Here is a 20,269-nt window from a genome sequence, read left to right as displayed (position 1 = left end):
GAGTGTGGCTCTTCCACAAGATACCGACTTCTGCGCATAGGCCACGAAGTTTCAATTGCACTGTATGTGCGCGCCCGCACGTGGTATTTTGTGGGAGAGCCACACTCAAGGGGCCAAAGAGCCGCATGTGGCTCGCGAGCCGCAGTTTGCCGACCACTGATTTGATGGTTGTGGAACCAGCTGCCTGATGGCTCTTTTAACTTCGTCCCACAAATGCTCAATTGGATTGAGATCTGGTTATTGTGTAGGCCACCTAAGCAAGGTAAAGTCTCCCTCGTGTGTGTGTGTGTGTGTGTGTGTGTGTGTGTGTGTGTATCCGTGTATCCATCCCATGTTCAAAGGATGTTCAATCGTGTTGTTTACCCATATCTGCAGAAAAAAATCACTTCTGTCGTGGTAAACAACCTGCTTCCCTATTTAGAATGGTCTGGCCCTCTAATCCTCAGTCCTACCCTAAGAGGCCCCGAGTCTCAGTGTCCGGATAATCGCTGCAAGCACCTCTGAGAGAAAGCCGCCCTTGAGTTCCGACCGATGCCAGACAGTCCAGTTTCTCCTCGTATGAGTCTGGGTCCCCAGAGACTCGCCCGGAACTGGAGTTCAGAGCAGTCGGGAGCTTGAGACTCCCTCCCGATTGAAAAAGACAACCGCGTCCTCAGTTGCCAGCCCTTTCCACGTGCGCCTCCGTACCTCTGCACTTTACTTCCGCACCTCCTCTGAGTCTCAGTGTGCTTTTCTCTTTCCTTCTAGTTGTAGAATTTTCACTCAGCCAGCCTTCCTGTGGTTCTGGATGATGTCCGTTTTGTCTTTTAATTGTATTTTTGAAGTGGTTGTGTGAGGCAGCAGTTTCCGGTGTTTACCTATGCCGCCATCTGGTTTTCTAGGATATACTTTTTTGTTTTTTTAATCTGGTCACTGTTACTCCTTAATGGCTGGAAGTAGTCTTGTGGCGGTATTGTTTTCTTTTCCAAAATTTTATTATGATATTATTTAAACATGGTAAAGTTGAATGACTTTACAGTATATTTACCTGCAGTAACATTTTACCACATTTTATCACATATTCATATTTCCATTCATTAATTACATAATTTTTACTTCATTGAAAGTCAGTGGTGTTCCCCTGCTGCGTTTCCTGAAAACTGTTAGTTGAATATAGAGGCTTGAACAAATTTCATTTTGAGCTTTGTCAAGGAAAAAAAAAGGCGTCTTGAGAATTTGCATGAGAAGACACATAATGTCTTGTCTCTCTTCTCAGCTTCTAGTGGTCATTGCCTACACCTATTATTATATTAGGAGTTGAAGAATTAGGGGTATTCTACTTGTTTAATTTCTGTTTCGTTTGTTAGCTAGGCTATATCTATACAAAGAAAATAACTTTTGCAATGTTGGTTTAAGCAAAGTTATAATTTATACAGAAAAGGGCATGATTTGTGTTTGTTTCCTTTTGTCCACTAGTTTTCAAAATAACAAGTTGGTTTCCTACTATCTTCTAAGAGCAATCAGTGAAATCTTTGATGGAGGAGGGGAATGTGTATAGATTATGAAGTCATTGGTTTAAACTTACTTGGCTTATTTCAAGGCATCAAAATTTTTGATGTTCAGATTGTCATCTTTGATTAGTAGAAGCTTCTCCAGGCTTGCTCTTGAGTCCTTTTGCCTTGGCTGCAGTAGTCTTGAGAGCTTTCTTATTTTTCACTATTAATATTTAATAGGAACCCACACTTTGAATTTTTCTAGGCGGCCTGACCATAATTTGAGCTTTGTGGTTCTCAATAATTTTGCTTTCCCAGGAAACATTTGGCAGTGTCTGTATTCATTTTTGATTGTCACAAAGGGGGAAGAAGGAGAGTGCTATTTGCACCAGGGGCAGAGGCCAGGAATGCTGCTACTTATCTGCAGTGCACAAGGACAGCCCTTTCTCACAATCCATGAAATTGACATTGCTGGACCTTTATTAACAGACTAGAGGCCCAAACGGGTAGGGTCTTGAGGTCTGGCTGGTGATCGGGGCCCATCTGGGCCGTCTGGCTGCCAGATGGGGCCTCCCTTCCCTGGCTGCCGGCTGGGGCCTTCCTTCGTTCCACGCCGCCCTCTGTTGGTCAGCACACGTCATAGTGAGCGATCAAACTCCCGGTCGAACTCCTGTGGTGACAATTTGCACATTAGGCTTTTATACAGATAACTTAACAAAGGTCATACAACTAACCTTCACAGGACCTTCTTTGCATGCCATCCATCTATGTGGTTGCAGAAAGTAGGCATTTGAGGAATGTTGATAAAGAGCATATATGTATGTATCTTTCTCCTATACATGATCATAAACATAAACAGCTTTAAAGTGATATCAGTGCTAAAACTAAATTTAGCTCTTGCAGTTGTTACAGAATTTTTGATAGATTTTTGAGGCTACTCTTCTGTCTTTATTATGATATTACCCTTGTTCATAGCATCCCTTCTCATAGTGCCATTCCACAGGCAAGTTTTTTCTTCTAGGACTGTGCGCTGCCAATTAATTGAGAGGGGGGGTTGATTTGTTAAATGATAACCTTGTTCTAAAGCAGTGGTTCTCAACCTTGGCTGCACATTAGAATCACCTGGGAATCTTTTTAAAATCCCGATTTCTGGGCCTCATCCTCCGGAAATTCTGTTTCGTTGTTATGGGGTGGGGCCACAACATCAGTAACAAAGAAACAGACTTTCTTGGTAAGCATTTGGGGCTTCAAAAACCTGGATTTCATCACAAAGAAGCAAGTTTACTTAATTACTTTGAAGGTTCATGTGTTGGAGAAATGGAAGTGTTAACAAACTAATCAAACTTTTGTTATCGGTGTCATATAGGCATCTAGAAAAAGCCTTTTAAATCTTTGGTGTAACGAGTGGGGAGCTGGGTTTTTATCAGACACTCAATTGTCACTTTTGCCTGACTCTTCGCAGGTTTATCGCAACAGCCCAATGCGCTCTGGCTGTGATGTGAATCCCTTCTGTGCACTGTGTGGCTCAAGCAATGCCAACACCATGCCTCCGGAAATCCACTACGAAGCCCCTCTGTTGGAACGCCTTTCCCAGTTGGACTCTTGTGTTCACCCAGTTCTGGCATTTCCAGATGGTAAGAAAGGCCACAGAATATAGTCTAATAAATGAGACTCAAAGGGTTGAAAGTGAAAGGAAGTCAGCCAAGATCTTGGTACAACTCAGATATTATGATTGTATTGCTATCTGTCAACAGTCTTCTCAGAATTTTACAGATAGGATGCAATAGATCCATCAGATTTGCTATAAGAGAAAGATTTCTCCCAGCACTTCAAATGGCTAGGCGGGGCTAAGGACAGTTGCCTCCAACCACAAGCAAAGTGGTCTGTTATATCCCTGTATATCTTTAAAAATGTATTACCTGTGTGCCCATTATGTAAAATAGGGTGGGCAGCACTATTCTGAGAGAATGTCTTCATATTGGGTGTGTATGTATTACTGGGAGTGGTTACATGACAGCTTTCCAAGGTGTACGTGAGCATAGATCTTCATTGTTAGCATGTACTATTTTTCTAAGACTAACCTACCTGATAAGCCTCTGTGTTTGCCAGTTTTCCTTGTCATAATTGCTCTTCTCCCATTTCACAAAAGAAAATTATTCCTCTTACCCATATTGAGTCTCTATTCTGTTTTGTTTTTTCATATTAAGTTTCAATGTGGATCTTGCCCCAGAGTATAAAAACTTTAGGCAGTAGGGACACCAAAGGGACCATTTCCAAGAATTCATGGCTCCTGAAGGAGAATCCTGTGGGAATTAAGTAAAAAAGAATTGGAGTAAAAAAATTAATGAAGATGGAATTACCTTATTTTGTGTAGATTCTGTGTTTGTCATCTTAGAGTAAATATTAAGAGACTAAAGTTAGACTTCATTCTATCTAAAAGTCTGATTGACTAAGGTTTAAAAGAAAGATTTTTCCTTCAGCTAATTAAGCTAAATACATTTCCATGTCAAGGTGTCGATTAAAATATTTCTGAGTTTATGTTTTATTTTTTTTTAATTGCATTTCATATGGTACAAGTCCATGAGCAAAAATGTTAAAACCATTGCTCTAGATATCACCTGCAAGAATCCAGTGCTTTCATAATCGATTATTTCATTTATTTTCAGATAATCTCAGTATCTCGCTCCAATCTAAAGATATAATAAGCATTTCCTTTCAAATCACTGGTATTTTTTCTGTTACGTATGGCTGTTTTTAAATTTACTTTCCATTACTTAAATTGTAAGCTTCCTGAGGGTAAGGGACCATGTTTTTCTTCCTATTCTGTCCTTTATAACACCTCACAGATATTCTGTGCAATTTTTTTTCGAGGAGGGTAATTGAGATAGGAATATGTTAAAAGATAACTGAAATAGGACTCTGAGGAATGAGAATTATGTGGGATGTAAGGTTTACTTGTTTGTAGGAGAAAAAAAATGTTTTAGCATGAGTGGTATGTAAACTTTTTCTTAAAGGGACAGATGCTTAGTAATTTGGATTTTTTGAGCCGTACTATGTTTAGTCTGTGCAGCTTCACAACTCTGCCATAGTAGTACAAAAGCAGCCATAGACAATATATAAACAAATGGTGTGGCTGTGTTATAATAAAACTTTATTTATAAAAACAGTCATTGCCCTAGCTAGCTTGGCTCAGTGGATAGTTGTTGGCCTGCGCAGTGAAGGGTCCCAGGTTCCATTCCAGTCAAGGGCACATTGCCTGGGTTGCGAGCTTGGTCCCCAGTAGAGGGCGTGTGGGAGGCGGCCATTCAATGATTCTCTCTCATCATAGATGTTTCTATCTCTCTCTCTCTCTCCCTCTCCTTTCTTCTCTTAAATCAATAAAAATACATATATTTTTTTAAAAAACCACAATCGTTAATAGGCCCTGGCCAGTGTGGCTCAGTTGGTGAGTGTCATCCCGTGCACCAAAAGGTTGAGGGGTCAATCCCTGGTCAGGGTGCATATGAGAGGCAACTGATTGATGTCTCTCTCTTTCTCTCTCCATCTCTCCCTGCCTCTCCCTTCTTCTCTAAAATCAGTAAAAGCATTTTTTAAAAAATCATTACTGATATCTGTTCTTTAAATGATGCAATTCTTTTGTTTATTTTGTTAATCCTCATCCGAGGATATTTTTTTCCATTGATTTTTAAAGAGAGTGGAACGGGGAGAGAGAGAGAAACATTGATGTTAGACACATTTATGTGAGACACATCAATTGGTTACCTCCTGCACCTGCCCTGACCGACCGGGGCTGGGGATCGAGCCTGCAATCGAGGTATGTGCCCTTGACTAGAATCGAACCCGTGGCCCTTCAATCCGTGGGCCGATTCTCTATTCACTGAGCCGAACCGGGCTGAATTCTTTCTTAACCACCTAAATTCTGTAACTACTCCCTGACTTGTTATCAAAACTCTCTTTGACTAAAGAAAGGACATGGGATAATATTCTTGCTGCCATTTACTTTTAGCAAGAGTAGAAATGCTTAGAAAACTTGGAGCATATGAATAGTAAGCTAGGTAGGAGTTTAGGTCAGGAACGGTAGAGCTGTAAATTAGCTTAAAACAGAATGAATCGAAGACACTAAAGCATTTTCCTCTGCTTCAAATTCCAGGGTCATTGACTTCTACCTTCTCTTGCCATTGGGTTATTGCTCATACACCTGCTATTTGTATAGGATTTTGTGGTTTAAAAAGCACTTTTCCCACAACCTGCCTTAATTGCTTCTCACAGTAATCTTGTAAGGTGTTGCTTTCAGCTTTCCAGGTTAAGAAACAGGTTTGGAGAGGTAGTAGTTTTATCTCAGGCTAAATGGCTAAAGACTTTAGATGGCTGAAGAATTCAGACTCAGGTCATCTGATGCCTGACCTTCATTTTTCTCTATTCTGTGTTCCTCCCCAGCCAGGTTATTAAGAGAAGTCAGGTTTCTACTCAGTTCCACACTCTGGGTGCAGATGAAGCCACCAGGAAGACTTAGGAACATTTCTCGGATTAGTTACTCTCTCAGGTTTACCATGTTGAATTGTGTAGTCTCGTATTTGAAAAAGAAGTCTGAAGCCTATACTGGTAGTTATATTCTGATTCCCATAAGGCCTCTTCCATACTCATTGAATATCAACTGATAAACATGGTGAGCATTCCTTTGGCAACAGTATTACCATGTAGTTTTGAGTTGTCTCCTCCATGTGCCCTTGACTGGAATCGAATAGCTAATAGTTCCCTATTAACTGTCCTTCTGGCTGCATCATATCTATAGATCTAACCACTGTCCTTATACTTCCCCACTCCATCCCATTCCAAGCAACTCGAGGTAGCAATGAGGGAGAAAAGAAGGAAAGATCATTTTCCTGTCTGCCTCTATTGTTTCTCCCTTTTTCTCTCTTGTCTTATATACACACAGAGCTCCTAACCATGACACTGGGGTTTGAACAAGAAATGGTCATTAAATTCTCCTTATAGGAAGAGAATTCATATAAAGGAGAATATTTATATATCTTTTACTATACCAAGTTGGATGGATGGACATTTTTGCCTATGGATAAATTAGACTTTCTGTGAGTTGACCTGGGGTCCTAGATACCATATTAATATTGTTCTTATTCAGGTAATTTTGCTTTGTCCTCACAACTCCCACATTCAGAATGCAATCTATTTGTAAACTAGAAGATTTGCAGGGCCGCAAGGCCACAGGGCACCATCCTATGTGAATAGTTCCCCCTAAAGTATTGAGATTCCCTGTGTACCATTGTGTAGAATAATGAATAACAGTGAAGTCTAGCAGCTAGAATAATGCTGTGTAGGTCAGACGTGCATCAGGGTCACCTTTTTGCAACCTCTTCATTTTTAAGTAGAACCAGTTGTGTAGTTTGTGAGGCTAGGAACCAACGGAGGCTCGTAATACTAGATTTCTGTCTCCCTTCTTGACCTCATTCACTCCCATTAAGTATAGCTAGAGATGATAGAATTTGAGGAACTGTAAACCAGGCAGGAATGTGGAGGCATTAGGGTGTAATCACTTTTTAATATTCCAGAAAGAGGGGCTTGTTTCCTTACCACCTTACTTAATCTTGGTTAATCTTTAGCTTGAAATGTAGAGGATATATAACCTTGGGGAAAACCATGTTAGTTAGGTTTGGGTTTAATAAGAGCACCACCTGCTGGCCATGAAGATCTGTGTTTTCAGAGAGCTTGCCAAGACAACTAGCTGTATAGGTGGCTACCACAACTTGCCAGCAGGAGGAGGGAGTGAGCATTGCAAAACACCCCAAGAAAGTGTGTTTTGAGAAAATGGTGGAAGAGTATGAGCAAAACCGTCAAGTGAATTGACCCTGGTGAACCTGTAGTCAAGGTCTTTTCATTTTGTTTGCAGAAATAGTAACTTAAGATGTTTGTAATCATTTCTGTTTTCTTGTTACTGACCTGATCAAGTATCTGCAGTCTTTATTCTCTAATAATAGCACTTTAATGCCATTGCCTATGAAGGTATAGAACAGTGATGGCGAACCTAAGACACGCGTGTCACGCGAACTCATTTTTTGGGTTGATTTTTCTTTGTTAAATGGCATTTAAATATATAAAAGAAATATCAAAAATATAAGTCTTTGTTTTACTATGGTTGCAAATATCAAAAAATTTTTATATGTGACACGGCACCAGAGTTAAGTTAGGGTTTTTCAAAATGCTGGCACGCTGAGCTCAAAAGGTTCGCCATCACTGCTCTAGAAGAATAGAAACAGGATGTTTATCAGTCTTTCAAACCTATAAAGTTAAACATCAGAATATGAACAGAAAACTGCATCGATTTAACAAAAGGTGTTTGGGGTGTATTTTGGTTTTGAACTTGAAGACTAAAAAAGGCCAAAGTGACTTGCTTGTGAATAGGAGAATGACCTTCGTAAGGTTCAGATAAAGAGATATTCTGTATCAGCAGTAGCCAACCGGTGGTCCGTGGTGTGATGTTTCCCTGGCTGGTGTGGCTCAATTGGTTGGGGCGTTGTCCTGTGCACCCAAGGGTTTTGGGTTCAATCCCTTGCCCTAGGGCACATGCAGGAAGCAACCAGTCAATGTGTCTCTTACACATCCATGTGTCCCCACTCTTTCCCTCTTTTCCACTCTCTAGATACAATGGAAAAAATATTGTGGGGTGAAGATTAAAAACAACAAAAGAATGGTGTGATGTAGATCTTGCCTACTGCGAGAGTCAGAGTTACTGGTGAATTCACCTCACTTCATGAGATAGGAGCCCGTAGGCCAGGTGTTTGGACTAACCTTTAGGTGTTTTGTGTTTCTTGCAGATGTTCCCACAAGCCTGCACTTCCAGAGCATGCTGAAATCTCAGTGGCAGAATAAACCTTTTGACAAAATCAAACCTCCCAAAAAGTTTTCACTTAAGCACAGAACACCCATGCCAGGCAGTCTGCCAGATCCAACTCGTAAAGACAGGCACAAGTTGGTCAACTCCTTCTTAACAACAGCCAGTAAGTTTTAGAGGACCAGGGAGTCCTCTAGTTATTTTTCTGTTCCTTTTATAGTCTCACGTTACTGGTTTGCTATAGCAGTATGTTGGGTTTGGGAATTGACTATACAAAGTCAGCTTATAGTCTACTTCTACTTGTCTTGGATTTTTTTCAGATGGACCCAGAATGGTCAGTAAACAGCTATCAGTGGCACAGCATTGGGTCTATCTGTGAACAGGCTCTCTTCTGTAGCCTGGTGTCACATTTCTCTGGTTGAGGACCCTTTGGGCTCCCTAGCCATTTTGCTATTTGCTAGAAGCATTAGCCCCAGAGGACTGTCCTGCTGCCCCAGGTGTCTATATTGGCCTAGAGAGAACTCAAGAGCTCGGAATTTAAATAAGATTAAGAGAAGATATTTCACAGCTCTTTTTCTGTTCCCCTCTTCAGAGCTGTCCCATCACCAAACCCGGCCTGACAGGACCCACAGGCAGCACTTAGACGATGTGGGGTCTGTGCCTGTGGTGGAGCGAGTGACAGCGCCAAAAGCAGAGCGCTTGCCCAACCTACCACCACTCGTGCATGACCCAAACCACAGCAAAATGAGATTGCGAGACCATTCATCTGAGAGAAGTGAAGGTAGGGCCAGGCCCGGCACCTCTACCTGCGTTGCACCTGCTCGGGGCTTTCTGGGGCAGCCTGCGCTTCTCTTAATTGCCCCCAGCTTTGTCCTTCACTCTAGGAAGGCAGAGTAGAGGGACCTTACTGCTTCTAAATGCAGGCCACTTCTTACTGCTGCAGCAACCTCTGCCCAGCCCCTTACCAGTTTGCTTCACCTTTTTATCCTCCAGGCTTAGAAAGCATTTTGCCTTTACTGTGTATTGCTGGAATTCCTAGCCTTTGCTAGGAATTTCAAGTAGAGTTGGTTAGAGGTAGCCACATATTCTTCTTTTCTGTTGACTTCTGCAGTGTTGAAGCATCACACAGACTTGAGCAGTTCGAGCTACTTGGCAGCCTCCCACCATTCACCACACAGTCCTTTGGTGCGACAGCTCTCCACCTCATCAGACACCTCTGCATCCACCAGCTCCAGCCCACAGGTTACAGCCAGCACATCTGTAAGTACCTGCATGAAATTGGCCGCACAGCCCCTTTGCAGTTTCAGCTCATTCAAATGTCTCTTTGGGACAGTTTAGAAAGTGAATTATGAAGCCCAGGGCAGTTATGAGGACTCAACTCATTTCAGAGAGGAAGGGAGAGAGGGGTAGAAACATCAATGATGAGAGAGAATCATTGATTGGCTGCCTCCTGCATGGCCCCATACTGGGGATTGAGCCCACAACCCAGGCATGTGCTTTGGACTGGAATCGAACCTGGGACCCTTCAGTCAGCAGGCCAATGCTCTATCCACTGAGCCAAACCAGCTAGAGTGTTATGTGTCTTTTTAAAATCAGAGTGGTGGTATTTGATTTTCTGTTGAAAATCAAAGGTGTGTATGCTAGTGCTTCTCTGCCTGGCTGCAGAGCTAGCTCTCTTACATTACATACACAGTGTTGACCACTGGGGCACCCCATGGCAGAGGCACCTTATGCAGGTGCTTTGAAACCCCTTCAGAACTGACATCAAGAAACTTCTAAGCCCACAAAATGTGCTCACTAGGTAACTGTGATCAGGTAGGAATTCACATTGTTCTGTCTTTGCTCTTAATAGTCTCCATGTTCCTTCTTCTTCTTCACCTCCTACATTCCACAAATTTTGTCTGAATAGGTGTATATAGTATCTATCACAAACTTAGCTACCCATCAGCAAAAGGTAGATAACCAAAAGACCAAAGGATTTCAGAGTTGTTTTTCATAATAGAGATGGATCTGTGTTGAGCCATCCATAGAAAGCTTGTTGCAGAGAAAAACCCTTAAAGCAGTCAATGACTATTCAAGATTTGTGGGACTAAGTTTCACATAGCACTCAACAGTACCATGGCTCTAACCCTCTTAGTCTAAGAAGTAAGCCAAGAGAAGTGATAAAGGAGCGATACCTATAGGTATTGAAGACATTTGATTTCCCAGCTTTTAACTCTACTGGTGAGTGGAGCTACTGTACCGAGAATAAAGACTGATGTTAGGGTGCCTGGAACGGAAGGGAGAAGGCCCATGCTTTTCCGAGGTACAGAGCAGAATTACAGATCCAGCAGGCCACCCTGGCAGTGCTTACTGGTACACTCACAGTGACCTCATAAGTACTGCATTCTATCCAGAAAGCTGGTCTCATAGCCATTTCAGACACACATTAGAATTTCATTATAATATTTAGTTCTTCAAGGTGTGCCTCCTTGAATACATCTACCTGTAGTGGCTTTCTGTACTAAAGGGTCCTTTATGTAATAATTATAATAATAATGGTAATACTAATAATAAAACATTGCCGCTGTAATGTGTCAGTGCTAAGTGTTTTCCACATGTTCTTTCAGTCAGTTCTATAATACCCTTTGAGATGTAGTTGGTGTTAGGGATTCCCATTTTGTAAACAGGGAAACTAAGGCTTTCCAAAGTTAAATAAATTGCATAAGCAAGGCAATTTGTGATGGTTATAATTGTGATTCAAACCCAGGCTGCCTGGCTGCAGAGCTGGCTCTCTTACATTACATACACAGTGTTGACCACTGGGGCACCCCATGGCAGAGGCACCTTATGCAGGTGCTTTGAAACCCCTTCAGAACTGACATCAAGAAACTTCTAAGCCCACAAAATGTGCTCACTAGGTAACTGTGATCAGGTAGGAATTCACATTGTTCTGTCTTTGCTCTTAATAGTCTCCATGTTCCTTCTTCTTCTTCACCTCCTACATTCCACAAATTTTGTCTGAATAGGTGTATATAGTATCTGTCACAAACTTAGCTACCCATCAGCAAAAGGTAGATAACCAAAAGACCAAAGGATTTCAGAGAGAGTTGAATTCTGATAGAAAACCTGAACTCTGAGATTCAGTATTTCTCACCTGCCAACTCTCCTGTGTCTGGACACTGTTAACTTGGGCCTGGATCATTTGACATTTTTACTTAATATTTATTGAGTATAAATTTTGTACATAACCCTGTGTTAATCATTAAGGCTCTTGCTGCCTTTTTATTTTATTTTTTCTCTAAGAAGCTGGATTTATTTAATAAAGTGAAAGCCCAGATACTTACAATAAGGTAGAGAAACTGAAGGACATGGAGAGACGTTTAGGGGGACAGAGCAGGAAGAGGTGTGTGTGCTGGTGCTTCACAAAAGATTGTGGATGCACCGGAACCAACTCAGTTACTTTAAAAAATATCCCTGAAGATTCTGATTTCATAGTCGGAAAGGGGAGTCTGAGAAATTTTTTTTTTTTAAGCTCTCCCTCTTCATCTTGCTTCTGATGTGCAACCAGGTGTGGGAACCACTGTCCATTCCCATCACCTGCTCTCCACCTCTGATTCTAAACAGGAGAAGAGCAGTTATGTTCGACCAAATTAGTATCTGATGGAATGGGGGCGAGTCATTTTAGGGAAAATATATACCTGTTTCTGGCAGCAGTTTCACTTTTTTAAAAAATTTATTTTATAGAGAGAGAAACATCAGTTGGCTGCCTCATGTACGCCCCCTACTAGGGATCAAGCCCGAAACCTGGGCATGTGCCTGACTGGGAATTGAACCAGTGACCTCCTGTTGTATGGAATGACACTCAACCACCTGAGCCGTACCAGCCGAGCTCGCATTCATTCTTTTTTTTTTTTTTTTAATATATTTTATTGATTTTTTTTTACAGAGGGGAAGGGAGAGGGATAGAGAGTTAGAAACATCGATGAGAGAGAAACATCGATCAGCTGCCTCCTACACACCTCCCACTGGGGATGTGCCCGCAACCAAGGTACATGCCCTTGACCGGAATCGAACCTAGGACCTTTCAGTCCACAGGCCGACGCTCTATCCACTGAGCCAAACCGGTTAGGGCTCGAATTCATTCTTGATTAAGATATATGGAAAGCTATCTGTTGGGACTTCCTTAAGGAACTCTTCTTGTAGTAGGACATACAGTTTCAACAAAGGTGTGGCAGTCAATGACAGTCTGTTCCAGTGATTTTTCAACCAATATGCTGCAAGAATTTTTAAAACATGCAATACCTGACTATGTACTCCAGGGCACTGACCTCTTTTCCCTTAGATTGTCAAATAAGAAAATGCCAACAGCCAACACAACCATATCCATCTGGTGTGACTGAATCAAAATTATACCTTTTTTTGTTGTTCTTATATCAGGAAAAAATATATTCTTGGGTGTGCCACAAAATTTTACTAATTAGTTTACATGTGCCATGAGATAGAAAATCACTGATCTATTTTCACTTGATAGAGAAGGAACTTCAGGTGAGAAAGACATTGTGATAACCTTAAGTCATAGGTAACGCAGCTAAAATCCTTGTCCAGGAAGCGCACTGCCTTTCAACGTTCTCTGAGAATGTCCTGAAATGATGGGGTGAGTCAATTATATGTCGCCCTCCAGGAACAGAGTAGAGTGGTTGCTTGTAGGGAACAACCTCTTCCTCATCTTCTTTCACTAACCTCTTCTGGGCCAAGCACACATGGTGGTTTGGGTTTGAATGCAGTCTCTTAGGTGTTTCCAGCTGTATTGTCGCCACGGCAGCATGTTTGTCACCCACTGTTTCCCTCTGGCCTCTCACAGCTCAATTGCCAGTCTCTGTGGCAGGGTGTAGGGTGTTTGCTATCTGGGCACAAACAGCTAGCAGACTTTTTCCTCCATCTACGAAACCAAGCCCTTTGGCTTTATTCCTTCTTTGATCTCCCAGCTGTTGTAGGTGCCCACCTTCTCATTGGATCCTCATTAGTCTTTCCCAAGAGTTTGATCTTCTCAACTTCCCTTTCTAGGAGTGAGCTATAGAACCCAGTCCTCTTCTTCAGTTTCTCTCTGCTCATCTAGAAAGCTCTCAGCTCTTCCCCCAAGAATAATAGCCACAAAGAGGGAAATCACATAGTGGCTGAGCAGATGGTGGGTTCAGATTTAGCTGAAGAGTTCAGATCTATAAGAAGGAGGTGATTTTGTGACATCCAAGGTTAGATGATCTCTTGAGCTGGACCTATTTTGGGGGCATCTTTCAGGATAAGGGAAATCATTTTTATAACCCGAAGAGTCACCACTAGGTTTAAGCATTGCTTTTAGGAGCTACTGTGAGCCTGAGTCATGGGTGGGGATAAAAAGGGAGAGCAGAAAGGATTTAAAGTGGAAAGAGGTGCCTGGCCGGAGTGGCTCAGTTGGTGGTAGGTGTCCTTCCCATGCACCAGGAGGGTTGCAGGTGCAATTTCCAGTCAGGGCCCATGCCTGGTTGCAGACTCGACCCCCAGTAGAGGGCATGAAGGAACAGCTGATTGCTGTCTCTATCTCTCTTCCTCTTTGTCTAAAAAAAAAATCAATTTAAAATGTGTATTAAAAATTATTTTGAAATAAGGGGGGAGGGTAGTAAAGGTCTTTATGGAGGAATAGGAACCACAACTGACTCAAGGCCCCAGAATATCCACCCTGTGAAATTCACAGACGTCTCTTCACATGAGCCCATGAAGGGGGCGGGTGGACAGTGAGACCTGTGCACAGGAGGTACTTACCAGGACCCACCTAATATTTCTCCTGAGGGCTTTGTTATGGGAGACCATCTCCTAGAAGCAAGCAGCTGCTGCCCAGCCCCCACCCGTGGGACCCAGGTGCCTGTTTATTGGTGATCCTGTTTTAAGTCTCTGGTGTATGCTTTGATGTTTGTAGAATTGTGCCTCTCTTTCAAACTTACCTTTGTCTTACAGCAGCCAATAAGGAGGAGAAGGGGAGAGAGCTCATTTGACATTAACAACATTGTCATCCCAATGTCTGTTGCTGCAACAACCCGTGTAGAGAAACTGCAATACAAGGAAATCCTTACTCCCAGGTAGAGGACTTAAATAAATCGGTTTCTCTCCTTATTCCTTTTTACTTTGTCTCTCGTCACTGAGCTCTGGGTCCTAGCTTTGAGTTTTGTCTTCTCTTTAAGAGGAAGTTGTGTGTAATAGAAGTGAAATTATTTCTTACTAGTTCTCTCTCATTCCATTATTTAAGTCTAATCCAGTGGTTCTCAACCTTCTGGCCCTTTAAATACAGTTCCTCATGTTGTGACCCAACCATAACATTATTTTCATTGCTACTTCATAACTGTAATGTTGCTACTGTTATGAATCATAATGTAAATATCTGATATGCAGGATGGTCTTAGGCGACCCCTGTGAAAGGGTCGTTCGACCTCCAAAGGGGTCGCGACCCACAGGTTGAGAACTGCTGGTCTAATTAGACCACAGGCCACAAAGTGGTGATAGACGTTATTCTGTTTGACACAACAATGTGTTTTAAAATACTGAATTTGTCGTCAGCATCAAAGCAGGACTTCACATATGAATCTCTGTTTCTAGCTTTTGTTGATATATCAGAAGATTCGGTGACCGTGTATATGCGATCCCATGTGGTAGCAATCTGCTGGTGCTAAATAGTGGTGGTCCCTTCAAATAGGTTCCTTTGTTTTTGTCAGTCTCCGAGCCTGCATTGGGTTTTTGGCCCTTGTGGATATTGAGTGTGGGGCCTCTTTTAGAGGCCTCCAGGGCAAAGGAGGACACGCTCTATAAGAGGGCAGAGCCTGCCAGCAGAAAGCAGTGTCACTCATAGGTACATGGCTCTCATTCTTGCATGGACATTTTATCCTGCTCTGGAAAATTGCCATCTCATGATTGTCCCTTCTTGGTTTTGCAGTTGGCGGGAGGTCGATTTTCGGTCTCTGAAGGGGAATCCTGACGAAGAGAACGAAGAGGTAATGGCATGGTCATTCTCTCTTAAAGAAGATACACACACGTGGGTGTACACATCCAGACCTGTGGTGTCAAATGCTGCAAGCTCACTTTCCTGTTTTGACGGGGAAGAGTCTAGTGTGGGGTGGGGCTGGCTCTAGAATTGACCTACCCATTCTTAAACTCAGCTTTCTGGAAGAAATTGTTGATCATTGAAGCTGCTCTATTGCAGATCGAGGACTTGTCTGATGCAGCCTTCGCCGCCCTGCATGCCAAATGTGAGGAGATGGAGAGGGCTAGGTGGCTGTGGACCACAAGCGTGCCACCCCAGCGGCGGGGCAGCAGGTGATGCGACAGGGAATTTGGGCCGTGTCCATGGAATTGCCACTGCATCTCAATTGCTTTTGCTCTTCATATTCAGCCATTGGCAGTAGCCTAGAATACAGAAGTTCCTTGGTGTTTGTTGCAACCAGTGAGAGTATAAGCAGTCAGACTCTGGTCTCCTGAAAAGCAGGCTGACTGACATTTGGAGGCCTCACCACACACTGTCTTTCCTTTGGACAGTGGAGCATGGTTGTGTGGTCGTGCTTGAAAGAACTGCCCCACCTTATCTCGTTATTGTTCACAGTTGCAGAAGCCCTCGGGATTCTCAACTAGAAAGATTTAGATTCGATTTTGCTCTTTCCTTTGACTATAATTTTCTGAGTCTGAACTAATTTCCCTTCCCCTGTGAGTTCTAGGCATTGGGCAGAGGTTAGCGCTGGCATTGTTCAGCCCTGGCTTTCTTTTGGGATGACAGTTCCAGATGTCATATTGTGTAGCCACCTTTGTACTCGGTGGTGGGAGGACATGAGGGGATTTGTGATTCCTGGGAAAGAACTGTTGGTGTTAGTCTACCTTGGCTCCTCTGGTGGGACACTTGCTTTCATGCCTCTCCAGAACCCTCCTCCCCCACCCCCCAATAATATACTAGAAATTCCCTTTACTTAGGCACTCACATTTGCACTTCTTGTACAGGTCTTACAGGTCATCAGACGGCCGGACAACCCCCCAGCTGGGCAGTGCCAACCCCTCCACCCCCCAACCCCCCTCTCCTGATGTCAGTAGTAGCCACTCTTTGTCGGAGTTCTCCCACGGTCAGTCCCCCAGGAGCCCCATCAGCCCGGAACTGCACTCGGCCCCCCTCACCCCTGTGGCACGGGACACTCTACGACACCTAGCCAGTGACGACACCCGTTGTTCCACGCCAGAGCTGGGGCTGGACGAGCAGGTAAGGGATGCTGCCTTTGCATGGGTTGGCAGGTGGGGCGTGAGATGGGGAAGGGGCAGCACTGCTGAAGATGGATCTTCATGTCATGACTCCCTCCCATTGTGAAGGGGAGGAGGGGCTGCACTTGAAATTGACCTTCTGAAGGCACAATGGAACTGGCCATGGTTAAAAGGGCGCCCACTCTGTGAGGGGTCTTCCCAAACCACCCAGGAACTCGAGAGAGACTGGTCAGGGACTCTAGTCCACACGTGTTGGGGCAGGAGGCAGCTGGTACTGGGTGCTCACCAAGGCAACTTGTCTGCCCACAGTCTGTCCAGCCATGGGAGCGGCGAACCTTCCCCCTGGCGTACAGTCCCCAAGCAGAGTGTGAGGACCAACTGGATGCGCAGGAACGGGCAGCTCGCTGCACTCGGCGCACCTCAGGCAGCAAGACTGGTCGAGAGACAGAGGTGGCACCCACCTCACCTCCCGTTGTCCCCCTCAAGAGTCGGCATCTAGCAGCAACAGTCACAGCTCAGCGTCCAACTCACAGATGAGCGGGAGACGAGAATCTAAAGACTCACTAACTATTGGCATTAAAGCTTCAGAAATCTCTGCGTTTGATATTCAAACATCATATGCCGGAAATTTTCACAGTTTTTAGTGAATTTAAGGAATTTAGATTCTACTTTGGTATTTTTTTTTTTTTTCTCATTTTGATTTTTGTTTTGTTTTGGTTTTGGTTTCCATGTTTTGTTGTCACACACCTGAGCACTTCCTCCAGCTGGCAAACAGAAGTTCAGGATAAGACCCTGCCGGCCTGGTCCTGGCACATCCTCTGCACTGTTGAATCACTGGACTTAGCAGCGTTTGATGACCACCTCTCCCTCGCACCTGTGGGCAGGGTGGGACAGCCAAGTGGGCAGAGGGAATGGAAAACTCCAGCTCAGTATTGCCACCTTAGGTTAGGGTGGGAGAGCAGCTCCCTCTGGGCTCTTACCCCTCCCCACTCCTCCGCTCCCCTCCCACCTGTGGCTTGGCTCAGCTCCGGCCCTCCTGGCTGGGTCTCCCTTGGCCGTCTGTGCTGGAGCACCCGCGCCAGAGCCTCAGCTGTAACTGCCAGCTAGAATGGCTTCCCCTGTCACCCAGATCTCGGAGACTGATGTGGGGTTTCCTCTGCATTTGGTCATCTCTGTATTGACTCCTTAACTGCAGTTAACCTGGCTGTGGCTGCTCAGGTCCCCATCCTGCCCCTTCGTGCCCTCTTGTCTGCTCCCCATGCCATATACATACCTACGCACACCAGTTCTTCCACTCGGACTTTTTTACCCTCTCCTGTTCCATGAAGCTAGAGTTAGGACTACTTAACCTCTATTCCCACCTCTGCAAACTAGGGGTCTGGGAAGTGAGCCGCCATTTCTTCTATGTAATTCTGTTTTCTCCGGCTGATTCATTCAGTCGTTTCCTTCCCCCTCCAGTTCCCTGTCAGTGTCAGTTCGGCCCTTCCTCTTTTAAGTTTCCCTTTCCTGTGGAACATTGTCTCGTCCCAGCTGTGGTTCCCATCGCTCCCCCGTGATCACTCCCTGGTTGTTAACCTTGTGCCTGTCTCATGTATGATCACATTACCAAAAGGGGCAATAAGGACTTTTTTTTTTTTTTTTTGCCATTTTGTAATCATATAAAAATAGTAAGCAAACTGCTTAATGGTTGGGGTTTTTTCACAATTTTCAACATTAGTGATTCTTTTTGATCTGTTTGCAAGTTAAAGGGTTTGTCATTGTTTCTTTAAAAAAACAATAATGCACCATATCCCTATGCATAAAGTGCTTCTTCTATTTATAAGGTTGAAAATTCTGAATAACCCTTTTAGCATTGTAAAAAAAAAAAAAACAAAAACAAAAATGGAAAAAAAAACCTTGTATTTTGTAAATATTTTCTTTTTCTGCTTTGAGCTGTGTATTGGCAGCGAAACATGTAGCTGTCTTTGTTCTATAGAAATGCTTTTCTTCAGAGAAGCTGATCTTTGTTAATGTCTTGATTCTGTTCGCAAAGCACAGACTAGTGCTTAAAAAAAAGGAAGGAAAAAATGAAAAAAATAATAAAAAAAAAGTTACAGAATGTTGTGTGCTGGGCCTTTTTTGACACTTGGACATGGTATTGCTGCATAGTTCTCTGGTGTCCTGACTTGCTGTGGACTTTGGGATGTCTCTATTCTGTCGTATGGGCCCCTCGCAGGGTCATCTTATCACCAGAAAGCGGGTGGGGCCAGTGAGAACATATACTTTGTATGGAGCCTGAGCTGCTTACCTGCTGCCTGAGATTATAGTATCTGAGGAGGCAGGTGCTTGATTTTCTTTCTATAAAGATGAGTAAGTGGGTGGGCCTGTTCTTTATTGTTTTTTTCCTTTTCATGGCAGTCAAGTTGAAACAGCCAATGAGCTGTCTATCCTGGTCGTGGAAGCAGCAGTTGGCGAGGTCACGTTTCTCTGTGGCCGCCCTGTTGCTACTCCTGTAGTTATAGTTGCGATCTCTACTTCAGCTTCTGTCTGCAGTGGCTAAGGAAAAGCTGAGCAAAGTCATATTTTGAAACTTGGAAAATGTAAGGGCTCCATGTTAAGACCTTGAACTGATTACTGAGGAACAATAAGATGATGGTTTGTTTTGTTATTGTTTCCCTTTGTGACATTGCTAGGGGTTGGCTGATATCCCTGTTTTGATTTAGCAGACCTGTTCCCCAGTACTGCTCCCAAGAGGAGGAAGGCAGCTCTGTAAGCCTGCAAGAGAGCTAAGCCATTCTTTCAGCTGATTGGCTGGTGTTCTGCTTCAGCCCCAGGCCTCGAGGCTCATTTCCAGGGAAGGAAACATCTCATATACCAACCCCAGTCTTTTCAGGGTTGAAATCACTAGAATGGGTCAGCCCCAAGGGTATTGACCAGGACCTTTGTGAGCACCAGAGTGAGACAGTCGGCCTGAAAATGAAAAGGCTGAGAACTCTTCTTCCACCTTCTGGGCCCTAGAGAGAGTGGTAAAACCTCATGGCCCGGTTTTAGCAACATTGTCTTTCCCTATTCGGAGCAAAGTTCTCCAAAGCTGAAAAAAGACTTGAAAATTATACATCCCATAGCATTTCTTTGTCTTTTGAATTTATGCACATAGACCTCATGTAATCAGTAATAACTTTATTTCCAAATTCACTTTTACAGCAACAGTCCGTGTATATCATTTGTTAAAACACACAATACACCATATGGACATTCACAGACAGGAAGCTAAGCTAAGATTTGTTTCCCCCCACCCCACCCCCGACCCTTAGAATTACTGAAGAAATCATGGGACTTGCAAGTGTCAGAAATTGCCCTGCCAGACACTGCAAATTCATGGGCTAAGTCCATTAGGAGGTGAGCCTGGGTCAGTGCCCAGGATAACCCTTTTCAAAACTGAAGAGCAACTAGAAGTCTCATGAAGCCACGGATCTATAGATGGGACACAGTGACCTCCATCTTTACCCTCATCCCTGCCTCTTGGGGGACAAAGATAAAAGAGGGTGAAGGAAAAGATCTTGGCAGCTGCTAGATACAGGCTGCATGTCCAGAGTCAGTGGGAAAAGTGACACAGAGGTGCCCACGGCTTACAGCAAAGTTTGCCAGGGTCTGGGAGGCACGATTGTGGGCTTGGGGCCCAGCAAGAGACCAGAGCAACCACATCTCCAGATTCCTCCACAAGCCT

General features: G+C 43.7%; 1 protein-coding gene across 4 annotated transcripts in view; it reads left to right on the top strand.

The window, feature by feature from the left end:
* KANSL1 (KAT8 regulatory NSL complex subunit 1) overlaps positions 1-18,661 on the top strand; it is a 156,520-nt gene extending 137,859 nt beyond the window's left edge. For 3 of the 4 annotated variants that reach the window (XM_070395155.1, XM_070395156.1, XM_070395154.1), the window contains 9 exons: positions 2,935-3,106; positions 8,303-8,485; positions 8,912-9,100; positions 9,431-9,579; positions 14,290-14,411; positions 15,260-15,317; positions 15,527-15,639; positions 16,312-16,564; positions 16,873-18,661. In XM_070395155.1, the coding sequence (XP_070251256.1) occupies positions 2,935-3,106; positions 8,303-8,485; positions 8,912-9,100; positions 9,431-9,579; positions 14,290-14,411; positions 15,260-15,317; positions 15,527-15,639; positions 16,312-16,564; positions 16,873-17,100 (1,467 nt within the window). In that variant the 3' untranslated portion in view covers positions 17,101-18,661. The remainder of the gene's footprint in view (positions 1-2,934; positions 3,107-8,302; positions 8,486-8,911; positions 9,101-9,430; positions 9,580-14,289; positions 14,412-15,259; positions 15,318-15,526; positions 15,640-16,311; positions 16,565-16,872) is intronic. The other variant, XM_070395157.1, reaches the window with a different exon arrangement.
* Positions 18,662-20,269: the final 1,608 nt, after the last annotated feature.

Source organism: Myotis yumanensis, unplaced genomic scaffold (genome assembly GCF_028538775.1).
Source record: "Myotis yumanensis isolate MYYU_CA2020_CCGP unplaced genomic scaffold, mMyoYum1.0.hap1 SCAF_16, whole genome shotgun sequence".
NCBI classification, from domain to species: Eukaryota; Metazoa; Chordata; class Mammalia; order Chiroptera; family Vespertilionidae; genus Myotis; species Myotis yumanensis.
This window is presented reverse-complemented; position numbering and strand designations above follow the sequence as displayed.